This window comes from Artemia franciscana, chromosome 3 (assembly GCF_032884065.1).
Source record: "Artemia franciscana chromosome 3, ASM3288406v1, whole genome shotgun sequence".
In the NCBI taxonomy this organism is placed as follows: domain Eukaryota; kingdom Metazoa; phylum Arthropoda; class Branchiopoda; order Anostraca; family Artemiidae; genus Artemia; species Artemia franciscana.
In genome coordinates this window covers 9,238,104-9,254,795 of record NC_088865.1, presented here as the reverse complement: position 1 = coordinate 9,254,795, position 16,692 = coordinate 9,238,104, and the positions used below count along the sequence as shown (strand labels likewise).

Sequence of the window (16,692 nt, the reverse complement as noted above, 5' to 3'; positions counted from 1 at the left end):
TAAGTATAAATACCTATTTTGTTCTAATTTTTCCTCTCCCTTTAGCCCCCCAGATGGTCGAGTCTGGGAAAACGACTTTATCAAGTCAAATTGTGCGACTCCCTGACACGCCTACCAACTTTCATCGTCCTAACACGTCCAGAAGCACCAAACTCACCAAATCACTGAAGCCCTCCCCCCAACTCCCCAAAGGGGGCGAATCCAGTACGATTCTGTCAATCACGTATCAAGGACATTTGTTTATTCTATCCACCAAGCTTTATCCCGATTCCTCCACTCCAAGGGTTTTTCCGAGATTTCCCCCTCCAACTCCCCCCAATGTCAAAAGATCTGGTCGGGATTTGAAATAAGAGGTCTGAGACATGAATTCCTTCTAAAAATCAAATTTCATTAAGATCCGATCATCTATACGTAAGATAAAAATACCCCAATTTTCACGTTTTCCAAGAATTCCGGTTTCCCCCTCCAACTCCCCCAATGTCACAGGATCTGGTCGGAATTTAAAATTAGAACTTTAAAGCACAAGATCCTTCTAAATATCAAATTTCATTAAGATCTGGTCACCCTTTCGTAAGTTACAAATACCTCAATTTTCAAAATTACCCGGTCCGGTCCGGTCCAAAATCCGGTCCGGTTATGTCAGTCACGTATCTTAGACAGGTTTCTATTCATCCCATCCAGTTTCATCCTGATCTCACCGCTTTAAGTATTTTCTAAGATTTCCGGTCCCCCCCCAACTGCACCCCAATTACGCTTGATCCGGTTGAGATTTAAAATAAGAGATCTGGGTTACGAGGTCCTTCTAAATATGAAGTTTCATGAAGATCCGATCACTCCTTCGTAAGTTAAAAATACGTATTTTTTTCTTATTTTTCAGAATTACCCCTCCCCCCACCCCCAATAGAGTGGATCCGTTCCAATTATGTAAATCACATATGTAAGACTTCTGCTTATTTTTCTCACCAAGTTTCATCCCGATCCCTCTAATCTGAGTGTTTTCCATGATTTTAGGTTCCCCTACCCCAAACTTCCCCCAATGTCACCAGATCCGGTCAGGATTTAAAAAAAGAGCTTTGAGACACGATATCCTTCTAAATATCAAATTTCATTGAGATCCGATCACCCGTTCGTAAGTTAAAAATACCTCATTTTTTCTAATTATTCAGAAATAACCCCTCCCCCAACTACCCCAAAGAGAGCGGATCCGTTCCGGTTATTTTAATCATGTATCTAGGACTTGTGTTTATTTTTCCCACCATGTTTCATCCCGATCCCTCCACTCTAAGTGTTTTCCATGTTTTAGGTTTTCCCCTCCCAACTCCCCCCCAATGTCACCAGATCCGGTTGGATTTAAAATCAGAGCTCTGAGACACGATATCCTTCTAAATATCAAATTTCATTGAGATCCGATCACCCGTTCGTAAGTTAAAAATACCTCATTTTTCTAATTTTTCAGAAATAACCCCCCCCCCCAACTACCCCAAAGAGAGCAGATCCGTTCCGTTTATGTCAATCATATATCTAGAACTTGTGTTTATTTTTCCCACCAAGTTTCTTCCCGATCCCTCCACTCTTAGTGTTTTCCAAGTTTTAGGTTTCCCCCTCCCAACTCCCTCCAAATGTCACCAAATCCGGTCGGGATTTAAAAAAAGAGCTCTAAGACACGATATCCTTCTAAATATCAAATTTCATTGAGATCCGATCACCCGTTAGTAAGTTAAAAATACCTCATGTTTTCTAATTTTTCAGAATTACCCCCCCCCAACTGCCCCAAAGAGAGCGGATCCGTTCCGATTATGTCAATCATGCATCTGGGACTTGTGCTTATTTTTCCCATCAAGTTTCATCCCGATCCCTCCACTCTTAGTGTTTTCCAAGATTTTAGGTTTCCCCCCTCCAACTCTCCCCAATGTCATCAGATGCGGTCGGGATTTAAAATAAGAGCTCTGAGACACAATGTCATTCCAAAGATCAAATTTCATTAAGATCCCATGACCCGCTCATAAGTTAAAAATACTTTATTTTTTCTATTTTCTCCAAATTAACGGGCCCCCCACTCCCCCCCAGATGGTCAAATCGGGAAAACAACTATTTCTAATTTAATCTGGTCCGGTCCCTGATACGCTTGCCAAATTTCATCGTCCTAGCTTACCAGGAAGTGCCTAAAGTAGCAAAACCGGGACCGACAGACAGACCGACAGACCGACAGAATTTGCGATTTCTATATGTCACCAGGTTAATACCAAGTGCCATAAGAACCTATCAAACAGTTCGTGATAACAAACTGTAAGTAAGGAGCGACCCGGCTCAATAGTTACCAAAACTAAAAAAAAAAACAGAATTTTTATACAAATATATACTACTACTACTACTACTACTAATAACTCACTGCAGCACCAAGCCGCCTGAGGCCAACACAGCTACGCACGCTCCTCCTCCAACCTAATCTATTTAAAGCCTCCCTCTTTACACCCTCCCAGGAAGTTCCCATTTCCTTTAAATCCTTATTTATGACATCCTCCCAACCCAGACAAGGACGACCTGCTTTCCGTGTAGCCCCAGACGGTTGGCCAAAAAGGACAATCTTCGGTAATCTGTCATCCTTCATCCGTAGAACGTGGCCTAGCCATCTCAACCTTTCTTTCATTATAGCCCTAGAAAGCGGGATTGAACCACACTTTTCGTACAACCTACTGTTTGAAATACGGTCAGTCAGCCGGGTACCCAGAACAATCCGTAGGCAATTTCTCTGGAAAACATCTAGTAAATTTTCATCTGCTTTTCGGAGTGTCCATGCTTCAGAGCCATATTTGACCACTGTCATCACTGTAGCTTCCAATATTCTAATCTTGGTTTGTAGGCTTATCTTTCTATTCTTCCAAACTTTTTTTAACTGTGAAAAAACACCCTGAGCTTTAGCTATTCTACTTTTAACATCTTCACTGCTCCCACCATCTTTACTAATAATACTACCAAGGTAACTGAAGCTCCCAACCTGATCAATCTTTTCGTTACCTAAGGTCACCTGTTCATCTTCACTTATTCCTAACCTTAGTGACTTAGTCTTCTTAACATTAATTTTCAAGCCTATTTTAGCACCCTGAACTCGTAAAACCTCTAAAAATTCATTCATTTTGCTCACACTTTCATCTAATATGCTTAAATCATCAGCATAATCTAAGTCCAGGAGCGTTCTTCCTCCCCATTTGATTCCATGGTCTCCAATTGCCTTTCCTGTGCTCCTTAAGACGAAGTCCATCAAAATGATCCATATAAAGGGGGATAGAGCACAACCCTGCTTAACTCCTGATTTAATACAAAACCAGTTGCTAACCTCATTTCCTACCTTAACCGCAGCAGTATTATTCTCGTACATAGCGCAAATCACTTTAATGTATTTTTCTGGTATACCATATAACGATAAGACCTTTGTTAACGCTGTTCTATCAACAGAATCGAAAGCTTGCTCATAATCGATAAAACTAAGGACCAAAGGTGTTTGACAACGAAGGGACTTCTCAATTATTAACCTAAGAGTGAAAACATGGTCGACACATCCTCTACCTTTTCTAAAACCGCATTGTTCTTCCCTTAAAACTTTGTCTACAGCATGTCTCAGTCTAAAAAGTATCATATTACTCAGTAATTTGCTACCTACAGAGACCAGACTAATGCCTCGATAATTCCGACATTCACTCTTGTCACCTTTCTTATGCTCAAAAGAATTAGATTTTAGTTTTAGATTTATTTTTTTAACTGAAAGTAAGGAGCGACACTAAAACTTAAAACGAACAGAAATTACTCTGTATATAAAATGGGTTGTCTCCTCCGCAGTCCCTCGCTCTTTATGCTAAAGCTTTTAATTGTTTTAAAAAGCAGAATTGTGGCGAAGAGTCAAACTTTAGTGTAAAGAGCGAGGGACTGCGGAGGTGACAACTCATTTCATATACGGAGTAATTTCTGTTCGTTTTAAGTTTTAATGTCGCTCCTTACTTTCAGTTAGAAAAACTAGTTTTTTATGTAAATTCTGAACGTTTTTGAATTAATGAATGTTTGATTTTGGCTCTCTACACATAAATTATTAAAACAAAATTTGCATATTAATTCCTTTTTTGGCTAAATGGCTTTCTCTTAGTTTTGATCAGATGATTTTGAGAAATAAGGGGTGGGGAAGGAGGCCTAGTTGCCCTGCAATTTTTCGGTTACATAAAAAGGCAACTATAAATTTTAATTTTTAATGAATGTTCTTATTAGTAAAAAATATAAGTAACTTAAGAATTAACTTACGTAACAAACTTTTATATTCTTAAATTTTTATTATGTATATGAGGGGGTTTGTACCCTCGTTAATGCCTCTCTCTTTACACTAAATCTTAAGTTTTGTCCCAATTCTTTAAAAATGACCCCTGAATCAGAAAGGAAGTAGAATAAATAGTTGAAATTACTAAAAATACTATAGCAGAATGAGCGGGGTATTATCTCCTCCTAAATACCTCGCTCTTTATGCTAAAGTATTTTTAGAACCCCTCACATGCGTAATAATCTCTGTTCGTTTTAAGTTTCAATGCTACTCCTTTCAATTGAAAAAAACTTTTCCATGTTTATTTTTTCATTGTATTTTTATAGTGATTTTAGAAAATCCTACGCCCTTTTCATTGAATTTCTGTTCCACCATGACATATTTCTCCATGAAAGATCCTTCCACATAGCCCCCACCCCTCGAAACCACCCTCAAAACAAAAAAATCCCCTGAAAACGTCTGTACACTTCCCAATAACCATTATCATGTAAACACTGGTCGAAGTTTGTAACGTGCAGCCCCTCCCCAGGGAATGTGGGGGAGTAAGTCATCCTCAAAGGCATAGTTATTATGGTTTTGACTATGCGGAACAAAATGGCTATCTTAAAATTTTGATTCGTTGACTTTGGAAAAAATGAGCGTGGGAGAGGGCCTAGGTGCCCTCGGAATTTTTTGGTCAGTCAAAAAGGGCACTAGAGCTTTTCAATTCAGTTAGAATGAGCCATCTTTCGACATTCTAGGACCACTTGGTCGATACGATGACCCCTGGGGAAGAAGAAAAAAAATAAACAAATAAACACGCACCCGTTATCTGTCTTCTGGCAAATAATATGAAATTCCACATTTTTGTAGACGGGAGCTTGAAATTTTTGCTATAGGGTTCTCTGATACGCTGAATGCGATGGTGGGATTTTCATTAGGATTCTGTGACTTTTAGGGGGGTGTTTCCCCCTATTTTCCGAAATAGATAACTTCGAAGACCACACTGCCTTTCAATGACGAAAGTAAAATAGTTCAAAATAGGGATGATACCTTTTTATTGACAGTAAATTGATATAAAATTATTTAACTGGATATTTCGAACACATATACAGTGTTCATCATCAGCAGTAAAACATTTTTACTGCTGATGATGAACACTGTATATGTGTTCGAAATATCCAGTTAAATAATTTTATATCTATTCACTATCAATAAAAAGGTATCATCCCTATTTTGAACTGTTTCATTTTCCGCAATAAGGCAAATTTTGTCAGGCTCGTAACTTTTGATGAAAAAGACTAAATTTGACGAAACTTATATATTTAAAATCAGCATTAAAAGCCGATTCTTTTGATGTATCTTTTAGCATCATAATTCTGTTTTTTAGAGTTTCGTTTACTATTGAGCCGGGTCGCTCCTTACTTGCAGTTTGTTACCACGAACTGTTTGATTTGAAATGCATAATTTTCATCAAGTTTAATTCTACCCATCAAAAGTTACGAGCCTGAGAAAAACTTGCCATATTTTTTAAAAAAAGAGCGAAAAATCCCCTAAAAGTCATAGAATCTTAACAAAAGTCACACCATCAGATTCAGCATATCAGAGAACCCTACTGTAGAAGTTTGAAGCTCCTATCTGCAAAAATGTGGAATTTTGTATTTTTTGCCAGATGAAAGATCACGGATCCGTGATTTTTTTCCTGGGGTGATCGTATCGACCCTGTGGTCCTAGAATATTGCGAGAGGGCTTGTTCAAACGGAAATTAAAAGTTCTATTGCTCTTTATAAGTGACCAAAAAAATTGGAGGGTCACTAGGTTTCCTCCCATGCTCATTTTGTTTCCCAAAGTCACCGGATCGAAATTTTGAGATAACCATTTTGTTCAACATAGTCGAAAAATCTAATAACTTTGTCTTTGAGGATGACTTAATCCCCCAGAGTCCCCGGGAGAAGGTCTGCCAGTCATTAGCTTTCCCCATTGTTTACATATAGCATTGGTTATTGGGAGGTGTATAGACATTTTCAGGGGGATTTTTATTTCTAGTGAAGGTGGGAGAGGGTTACGTAAGAGGATCTTGAAACTTAAGACGAACACAAATTATTACGTATATCAGGGGTTCACCCCCTCGTCAATATCTCGCTCTTTACGCTAAAGCATTTTTAGTAATTTCAAAAGAGCTATTTATCCTAATTAAACGACTTTTGGGAATCAGGGGACATTCTTAAAGAATTGGAACAAAATTAGGACTTTAGCGTAAAGAGCGAGGTATTGAGTGGGCGAACCCCCCTCATATTACTTATATAAGAGAGTTTTTCCCCTCGTCAGCACCTCGCTCTTTACGCTAAAGTTAGAATTTTGTTAAATAATGGCCGATATAAACAATAATTTATTTGTATTATTTTTCAGCCAATCTTAGCATATAATATTATACTAAGCAGCTTTTTAACAATGATTTTTATGTGATTAAATAAAAACTTTTACTGTTTTAAAGAGTAAGAGTTGAGAGAAAGAGTCAAACTTAGGCGTAAAGAGCGGGGCGTTGAGGAGGGAACAACCCCTTTCATATTCGGAGTAATTTCTGTTCGTTTTAAGTTTCAATTTTGTTCCATACTTTCAGTTAAAAAAAAAAAACTTTTTTTTGTTTAATTCAAGACAGAGCTAACCGGAAGCCCATCTATTTAGGAGATATTACCCGGAAGACAAGATCCACTTCATCAATATTAAGCTAAAATTAATCTTTACATCTTATTTCTGTATAAATTTGGAAATAAATTTAAGTTGTTAGTTATTTTCAGCCTAGATTCCTACTTCGTTTCCAAAGAATTAGGCTGCACACTGCCTTGGAACCTAGTTAAGGAACGAAATAGCACAATCATAGCACCAGTTCTTTACGTTAGCAAACAACAACCTTACAAATGTGCCAAAATGTCTTCTGTGTCCTGCTCTCCCCATAGATTATAAAACAAGTCACATGCTGTTAGGGATGTGAATGATGGAGAAGGGGAAGATTAAAACTTATTTGGAACTTAAACTTTAGGTAGTCTTTGATAATGAAAGCCACTTTCTAAATGTCTAGACCAAAATTGCATGCAGTCTGCTCCATCTTTATAGCACTTATCCGTTGGCCAAATGCCATATAGCGATCGTAATTTATGTCCGTCCGTTGGTCGGTCGGTCTGTCGATCCTAGTTTTGCTATTTCAGGCACTTCCAGATAAGCTAGGACGATGAAAGTTGGCAGGCACCAACTTCCCTGATTTGACCGTCTGGGGGGAAGTGGAGGGACGGTTCATTCGGAAAAATTACTAAAAAATAAGGTATTTTTAACTTACGAACGGGTTATCAGATCTTAATGAAAGAATTTAGAAGAACCTCGTATCTCAGAGCTCTCATTTTAAATCTTGACCGGATCCAGTGACATTGGGGGGAGTTGGAGGGGGAAACCAGAAATCTTGGAAAACCCTTAGAGAGGAGAGATCTGGATGAAACTTGGTGGGAAGAACAGACACAAGTCCTAGATTCGTGATTGACATAAACGGACCAGATCCACTCACTTTGGGAGTTCGAGCGGATTTTCAGTACTTTGGCGAGTTCAGTGCTTCTGGACGTGCTAGGACGATGAAAATTGGTAGGCGTGTCAGGGATTTGCGCACATTGACTTGGTAACAGTCATTTCCCTGTTTCGACCATCTGGGGGGACTGGAGGGAGGGGAAATTATGAAAATTAAGGTATATTTATTTTACGAATGAGTGATCGAATCTTAATGAAACTTGATAGAAAAAGATGTCAGGTCTCAGATGCTCCGTTTTAAATTTAGGTTGGATACGGAGACACTGGGTGGTGGAGGGGTGAAACAGAAATCTAGGAAACCAGAACTCTTGGAAAACGCTTAGAACGGAGAGATCTGGATGAAATTTGATTGGAAGAATAAGTACAAGTCCTAGATACGTGAATGACATAACCAGACCGGATCCGTTCTCCTTGAGAAAGTTGGGGAGGGGGGAAATTTCCAGTGCGTTGGTGATTTCGGTACTTCTGCACTTGCTAGGACGATGAAAATCGGTAGGCACGTCAGGGACCTGCACAAATTGACTTGATAAAATTCAATTCAACCATCTGGGGGGGATAGAGGGAGTTGGAATCATGAAAATTGAGGTCTGTTTATCTTACGAATGGGTTATCAGATCTTAAGGAAACTTGATACACTGTATTTGCAACTTTATATTTGTAATAATTGTCCATAAACAAAGAGCAGCAAAATCGATAACTCTAGCACCGAGTCTAATTTTAAGTTCTAACAAGTGACATATGTCACAAGTCACTTTAGATGAGCTCTTTATATGAGCACATATGAGCTCATGGCTCTTTTAATAAACAAAATCTATCCTGAAAGACACAAGAACCATCTTTTAGCACTAACTGGTAGTGTATTTCCCTCTGACCCTCTGACCCCGACGCCGACCTTCCTGACCCCGATTGACCCATTCTCTCAGACTCCGACGCTATGTTTTTTGTCCATATAGTACTAGTGGATTATGCTAAGAGGATGATATCTCGTGTACTTTTCGGATCTAATGAACTCTAAGCCTCGACAAAAGAATATCTCGAAATTACTTACAGGCGCGTAGGTACAGGGCTCTGGGTTCAGCAGACCCCACCCTACAGTTTGTGTATTTTTTTTTTTTTGGCTTAGCAAGGAAATCAACTTTAGTTTTTAAGACCGTCTTAGAGAACAATTAAATAAAAGAACAAGTTTCTTTTAACTGAAAGTAAGGAGCGACATTAAAACTTAAAACGAACGGAAATTACTTCTTATATGAAAGGGGCTGCCTCCTCATCATCGCCCCTCTCTTTACGCTAAAGTTTTACTCTTTCTCTTAACTCTACTTTTTAAAACATAAAAAACTTTATCGTAATGAGTAGGGCGTTGATGAGGAGGCAGCCCCTTTCATATAAGAAGTAATTTCCGTTCGTTTTAAGTTTTAATGTCGCTCCTTACTTTCAGTTAAAGAAAACTCTTTTTTTTATTAAATTTCTGGACGTTTTTGAATCAATGCATGTTTTGATTTTGGCTCTCCGCAGATGATTAATAGAAACGAAATTTGCATATTTATTATTTTGGCTGAATGGTTTTTTCATAGTTTTGACCGAATGACTTTTAGAAAAAAGGAGCAGGGGAGGAGGCCTAGTTGCCCTTCGATTTTTTGGTTACTTAAAAAGGCAACTAAAATTTTATTTTTTACGAATTTTTTCATTAGTAAAAGATATACGTAACTTACAAATTATCTTACGTAACAAACTTCTGTATTTTCATGTTTTTATTACGTATAGGGGGGGGGGGCTTACCCCCTCGTCAGCACCTCGCTCTTTACACTAAAGCTTAAATGTTGTCCCAATTTCTCAAGAATGACCCCTGAATCACAAAAGCCGTAGAATCAATAGTTGAAATTACTAAAAATACTTTAGCGTAAAGAGCGAGAAATTAGGAGGAGGTGAACCCCTCATATGCTTAATAATTTCTGTTTGTTTTGTTTTAATGCTCCTCCTTACTATCAGTTTTTTCAGTTTTTTTTAAATAATGCTAGTAAATCCTGCGCTCCCTTCGTGGAAATTTTCTTCTCCCATGGCAAATTCCTCCGTGGGAGGTTTCCCCGACAAATCCCCCTCTTATCAACCCCTCCCCCAACCACAAAATCCCCCTGAAAAAATCTGTACATTTCCCAATCACCATTACTATATGTAAGCACTGGTCAAAGTTGTAACTTGTAGCCCCTCCCACGGGGATTTTGGGGGAGTAAGTCGTCCCCAAAGACATAGTTATAAGGTTTTTTGACTATGGTGAATAAAATGGCTATATAAGAATTTTTATTCGGTGACGTTGGAAAAATAATTATTGTGGTAGGGGGCCTAGGTGCCCTCCAATTTTTTGGTCACATAAAAAGGGCACTATAACTTTTAATTTCCGTCAGAATGAGCCCTCTCGTAAGATTATAGGACCACTGGCTCAATACGATCACCCCAAGGGGAAAAAAACACAAAAAACAAAAAAAGACAAATAAACACTGATCCGAGATCTGCCTTCTCGCAGAAAATACAAAATTCCACATTTTAGTAGATAGGAGCTTGATACTTGTACAATAGGGCTCTCTGATACACTGAATCTGATAGTGAGATTTTTATTAAGATTCTATCACTTTTAGGGGTTGTTTCCCCCTATTTTCTAAAATAAGGCAAATTTTATCAGACTCGTAACTTTTGATGGGTAGGACTAAACTTAATAAAACTTATATATTTAAAATCAGAATTAAAATGCAATTCTTTTGATGTAGCTATTGGTATTAAAATCTCATTTTTTAGATTTTTGGTTACTATTGAGCCAGACCGCTCCTTACTACAGTTGGTTACCACGAACTGTTTGATTACTTTCATTTCAACTTATTTGTGTCCTACGTTTGAGAAAAAAAACTATGGTTTTTACTGGACCTTTTTTAGTTTAATTTGTTGGTAGTTCCAATTTTCTTTGGTTTTCAGAGTTGGAAAAGATCGTTTATAGCTAGAATCTGGTCTCCTATGGAACAACTGCCAAACCAGAGCTATGCTACGAATAAGGCAAAGACTTTTTAGAGAGGAGGTACAAGAGCCTTTAGTCATGTTACATACTTTTCAGGTCTCAATGGAAACGTAAGAGAATAACGACAGAAAGCCCATTCGTAAAGCATAGGACCAATTCATCGCAGCCGAGGTAATTGAGAAGATTGTCGTTCATTCCAATGTCAAGACTGACGAGTCAATGGTACTATAGCTTTAGCATTGTAGATAAGTAAACGTACTCAAAACCAGTCGAAGTCATAGAGATACGAGCCTTTTTTAGGCTTTCTGTATCTCACTTGAGTATTCTAGTCGGGCAGTGAAGATTGTGAAGGTCTTTTTGCTGCTGATGGAGCTGGGTGGGACATTTTCCATGCTAAGATGAGCCTGAAGCGATTCCTATATCTGGAAAAATGTCTTTGGCTCGATGATAGGTACAAACATCACGAAAGAGGTGGACCTCAAGCTCCCACCAAAGAGGTTTTTGCCCTCTTTGTCACAAACTGTAAAGTAAATTACTCAGCAGGCGAGTGCTTGACGACTGATGAAATACTAGTTGTATTTAGAGGACGCACTAGTATAGAATCAGGATTCAGTGTCTAGCGGTCTTTTAGACATTTTATCTGTCTTTGTCTACTTTGAACGGAAACACCTATGGTTAAGATCCATAATTCTTCAGTTGCAATGTGTATACAGCCCTTGTCTATGACTTGTATGGCTCCCACCCCAACGTCATAGCCGGGAACGGGCTCACGTCCATAGAGCTCGTTCAAATGCTAAGGCTCTTTAGAATGACCAACATAAGCATGGTGAAAAGGAGAAAGAGACATCCACCCTTTTTCTTGTTAGTCATACAAGGGAACGTAACTCTTTTATCTTCAAATTTACAGACCACCTGAACATGGTGTCTTAGGTTCCAAAGAAAAAAAAACAGTCACTCCTACTTTGTCGATCCAATTTTCAGCAGCGACAGAACATGAGAGTTAATAAATCAGGGATCATCATGACGTACGATGCAGCTAAAAGTAAGTGGACTCTCTACAGCAAAATGCTATACGCCGTATACGCCGCACAGAAGATGGTCCAAGGAGATGTGGCATGTGATGATGGACATAGCTAGAGTCAATGCCAATGTCATTCTGACTTAACGCCACAAAAAAGACTTGATTCAAAGAAAAATACTGATAGAGCTAGGACAATCCCTCATCGACCGCCAACTTAGGATTGGAGCAACCTTGTGAAGGATCCCACAAGCACTGCGTAATTTGATGAACAACCATGCATGATTTTCAGCTGAGATTGTACCCTAGGATTCTTCTTCAAAATATGATGACCAAAAAGTTTCTTGTATTATCTACCCCCAAAGCAAGGACAGAAAATTCAAATATACCTATAGTTCGTGCCAAAAAAATGTGTTTATGGAACATGGCAAGTTCCTAGGCCACAAATGTGAATAGTGGAATGATTTTTGTGTCCTAGTGTTCCTAACCGATACAGCTAAATATGTCGTAAGCGAAACTACGATAAATGTGCATCAGTATTTTCCTCAAATTTCTCAAAGGTGGGTCCCGCAAACTCCACCTTGTATTTACTTTATTTTTTCACCCTGCCAGTTAAGGGCTAACATCTTTGCTTGTGTCCCGTAGCTGTTCCAAAGAATTTTTTTAGAGTTTTCGCCTTTGCCAGAATATTACTATGTCTGAATTTTCTTCTAGATTATGAGAGATATCACTGGCTCTCGGTGATGGGGGCAAAAGCGTATCCGGAATTTTCGTTTCGAGGGCGGTGGGTTTCGAGTGTATACCCTAAGCCCCAGGATATTATCTTTGATAGGGGTGATGAAAGGATTTTTACACATTTGTCCATTTCAAGGCATATATTTAGAAAAAAAAACTTTTTAGCATTAATAACTTCAAATAGGAAACAATAAAAAAAAACTTCCAGGGAAGGATTAGTGTCATTTTCTGATAGTCTTTACGCTAAAGTCTTTTCGCTCTTTACGCTAAAGTTTTTTACTGTTTTAAAAAGTAGAGTTGAGAGAAAGAGCCAAACTTTAGCGTAAAGACCGGGACGTTGATGAAGAAGCAGCCCCTTTCATATACGAAGTAATTTCTGTTCGTTTTAAATTTTAATGTCGCTCTTTACTTTCAGTTAGAAAAAACTTGTTTTTTTATTTAATTGCATGTAGGAGCTTGAAGCTAAACAGTAGAGATCTATGATGCACTGAATTTAATGGTGTTATTTTAATTGAGATCATTCGACATTTTCGGGATATTTTCTCATTTTCCGAAATTGGGCAAATTTCATTACTCACTCTTTCAGCTCATTACCTCAAGACTGTTTGATTAAAAATCAATTGAATAACTAGATACCTAGGCTATGTTAAATGAAATGTGGCTGACTGAACTTCCAAAGAGGCTTTTTCATTGGAGTGTGAGAGTTTTAGTTCCCCATTTTTAGAATCGAAAGTAATCGGAGCGTAAAAAGCAATGTCTCTGGGATTGACACCCGCCTCCCCCAAATTCATGGGTAGAGGGTTGTAAGGTATGCCTTGGAGCATATAAGGATTCTACGGAAGGATAGTGTACAATTTTCGAAGGGAGCAGATTAGATTGGAAATCAAATGTTCTATTTTCTTTTAAAGAGTCAAAATTGATCGGAGGGTAACTAGCTCTCCCCTTACACCCTATTTTTCCGAAACGTACCTGACAGAACCTTTGAGATAGCCATTTTGTTTAAAACAGTCAAAACTTCAAAAAGAAATGCCTTTGGGTTGACACAACCCCTCAGAGTCCAGGGTTCAAGGGTTGTAAGTTATGCTTCAGGGGAATTTTAGTTTTCTATAGAAAGGATAGTCGTATAAACTTTGGAGGAGACTTATTAGATTATAAATTGACAGTTCTAGTCCCTTTTTAAAATTCAAAGTGATCGGAGGAAACTAGTCCACCCCGTCCTCTACGCACTTTTAGCCCAAATGAATCTGATGTTAAATGACTTACCATAGAAATTATAAGCTTCATTTTTACAGTTAGCCCAAATTGTTTATTATAACAACACGAAAATTTCTATGATTCTTTACAGGCTAATTTTTATTTTATATCTTTCTTGTATGTATCATTGCATAATCATCAGTCGAGGTTAAGTGACAAAACTTGAGGATTCAACGCTAAGATCCAATAAGCACTAATTCTTTCAATGTCCCTTCACTGTTGAATGATCGAAATACCCATTAATGTGACCTCCATAGTGCTTAAGTTTTAGTTATTATTTATAGTTTGGTTTCACACCGTTTTGGCTGATTAAGTAGGCTTTTCATTTTTTTAAATTTAATAAACTGTCATTTTTGGTCTACGTTGAGCAATTTCATGTCGTTTTTTTTAATTGAGTATATCTGTATAGCCTGCCTCTTAGCTTATTTTTGGAATTAATTTAGTCTATTTCTTATGGAGGGCTGTTGAATGATCTCTACTGATTTTTGACAAAGAGGGTAGGGGATGGCAAAATTATTTGGTAAAAGGGAAATTCAAGCAACATTAGAAGTTTTTTGGGAGATTAATTTTATTAAAAACGCTTAAAATGATGGCTTTTTCATGCAATATCATGGTAATCCAGTGAGTCAGCGTAAAAAAAAATTGCATTCGCAACTTTCATATTCTTTTGTCGAAATACATACACCGACTTTTGTGTCGAGGCGTGTTTTGCCATAAAAGTAAAGGAGGACCCTAGCCAAAAAGGTAAAGAACAGGCCTTGCTACCGTTAATTGCTTTCAAGTCATAAAAAATACAAAAGATTTCATAGTTTTAAACAGTTTGTGGTAACAAACTGTAAGTAAGGAGTGACTCGGCTCAATAACAACCGAAACTCTAAAAAAACAGATTTTTAATCTCGATTGATACATCAGAAGAATCAGCTTATTATGTTGATTCCAAATATATAAGATTCGTCACATTTAGCGTTATCCATCAAAAGTTAAGCACCTGAAGAAACTTGCCTAATTTTTGAAATAGAGGGAAAGCACTCCCCATAATTAAATAAATCTCAATGAAAATCATACCGCGAGATTAAGCGTGGCAGAGAACCCTACTGTACAAGTTTCAAGCTCCTATCTACAAAAATGTTGGAATTTCGCCAGGTGAAAGATCACAGGAGCGTGTTTTTATCCCAAGGGTGATTGTATCAAAACAATGGTCCTAGAAGAGTGGAAGAGGGTGCATTCGAACGGGACTTAAAAGTTGTAGTGCCCTTTTCAAGTGACCAAAGAGATTGGAGTGCAACTGGACCAACTTCCATGCCCATATTTTCCCCAACATTATCTAATAAAAACTTTGAGACATCCATTTTGTTCAGTATAGTTTAAAGTTTAAATAATTATATTTTGATGTAAAATGATTCTCCACAATCCGTCGGGATAAGCCTATAAGTTATGAAATTTGCCCAATGATAACGTATAGAATTTGTTATTGGGATGTACACAGACACTTTTTTCAGGGGGGGGGGGTATGAGCTTGTAGTGGATTTCAATAGGGAGAATATTTCTTAAGGAGGGCAATTTCTGGGGGGAGTGAATATTCCATGGGAAATGCTACCCTGGAAATTCTTACTATATGAAATTATTTTTAATTGTCTTACATTCTCTTTGCCAAATTCTTCATGTGAAGATGTTCCGGTAGAATTATCCAGGGGCTTTTTCTGCGTGTTTTGATTTCCGAGAAATAATTTCCACAAAGGGGGCATTTCTGGAGTGATCAAGAAACCGATTAGGGATTAAAGTATTATTCACATGAAAGAATGTCAAGGAGAATTTTTTAGGCTGAATCGTCCACAAGCAATTTTACGGGGAGGGGGATTCTTAGCGAAGATGGAAAGGCCTGGAGGGACCTTGACGGGGACACTTGACGTTTGATGAAATTCCCACGGATGAGCCAGATTTATCGGCATTATTTAAAAAAACGAACAACAACTATTCCATATATGAAGGTTGCCCCTTCCTCAATGCCATGCTATTTACGCTAAAAATTTAATTCTTTTCCCGTTTTTTTTTTACAATTGTGTACTAAAGCATAGAGATCATTTGATTAGAATAGGAAGTATTTAGAAGTTCCAACGGTTTAAGCCTAAGGAGCAAGGTATTGAAGAGGGGGCGACCTTTTACATAGTCAAAATTGATCTGATTTTTTTTTTAATCTTTCATTTACGCTAAGGCAAATTTGAATCTCCATTTGTTGAAAAAGGTTCAGAAACTAAATAAAAAATTGATTTTTTTTAACTGGAAGTAAGGAGCAACATTAAAACTTAAACTTAACAGAAAGTATTCCGTGTATGAAAGTCTGTCCCCTCCTCAACACCTCGCTCTATGCTCTAAAGTTTTTATTGTTTAAAAAAATAGAGTTGTGAAAAAGATTCAAACTTTAGTGTAAAGAGCAAGGCGGGCCCTTTTGTGTAGGGAATAACTTCTTTTTCGTTTTAAGTTTTGATGTCGCTCCTTTCTTTCAGGTAATTTTTTTTTTTATTTAATTTTATTCAAAAGAACCGTAGATGAATATCCTAAATCGAAAAGTTTGGTTCCAAGAACCCTCGAGATCATTGTTGTCATTGGGGATTTTAAAAGAAAGTGCTGTAGCTAAACATTGGGTTTGAGTCCTTAAATTGTCAGGAATACATCTGTGCTCTGCGTTAAATTCAAAATGATATTAAATAAAAAAAAACAAGTTTTTTAAATGAAAGTAAGGAGCAACATTAAAACTTATAACGAACAGAAATTACTCCGTATATAAAAGGGACTTTTCCTCCTCAACATCCCACTCTTTACGCTTAAGTTTGA

The 16,692-nt window shown here is 37.7% G+C and overlaps 1 protein-coding gene across 1 annotated transcript in view; it reads right to left on the bottom strand.

Moving 5' to 3' along the window:
• The window catches only part of LOC136024847 (keratin, type I cytoskeletal 9-like), a 46,571-nt gene extending 32,628 nt beyond the window's left edge, over positions 1-13,943 (bottom strand). The window contains exon 1 of the mRNA XM_065700346.1: positions 13,870-13,943. Within this exon, the coding sequence (XP_065556418.1) occupies positions 13,870-13,890 (21 nt within the window). The 5' untranslated portion in view covers positions 13,891-13,943. The remainder of the gene's footprint in view (positions 1-13,869) is intronic.
• Positions 13,944-16,692: the final 2,749 nt, after the last annotated feature.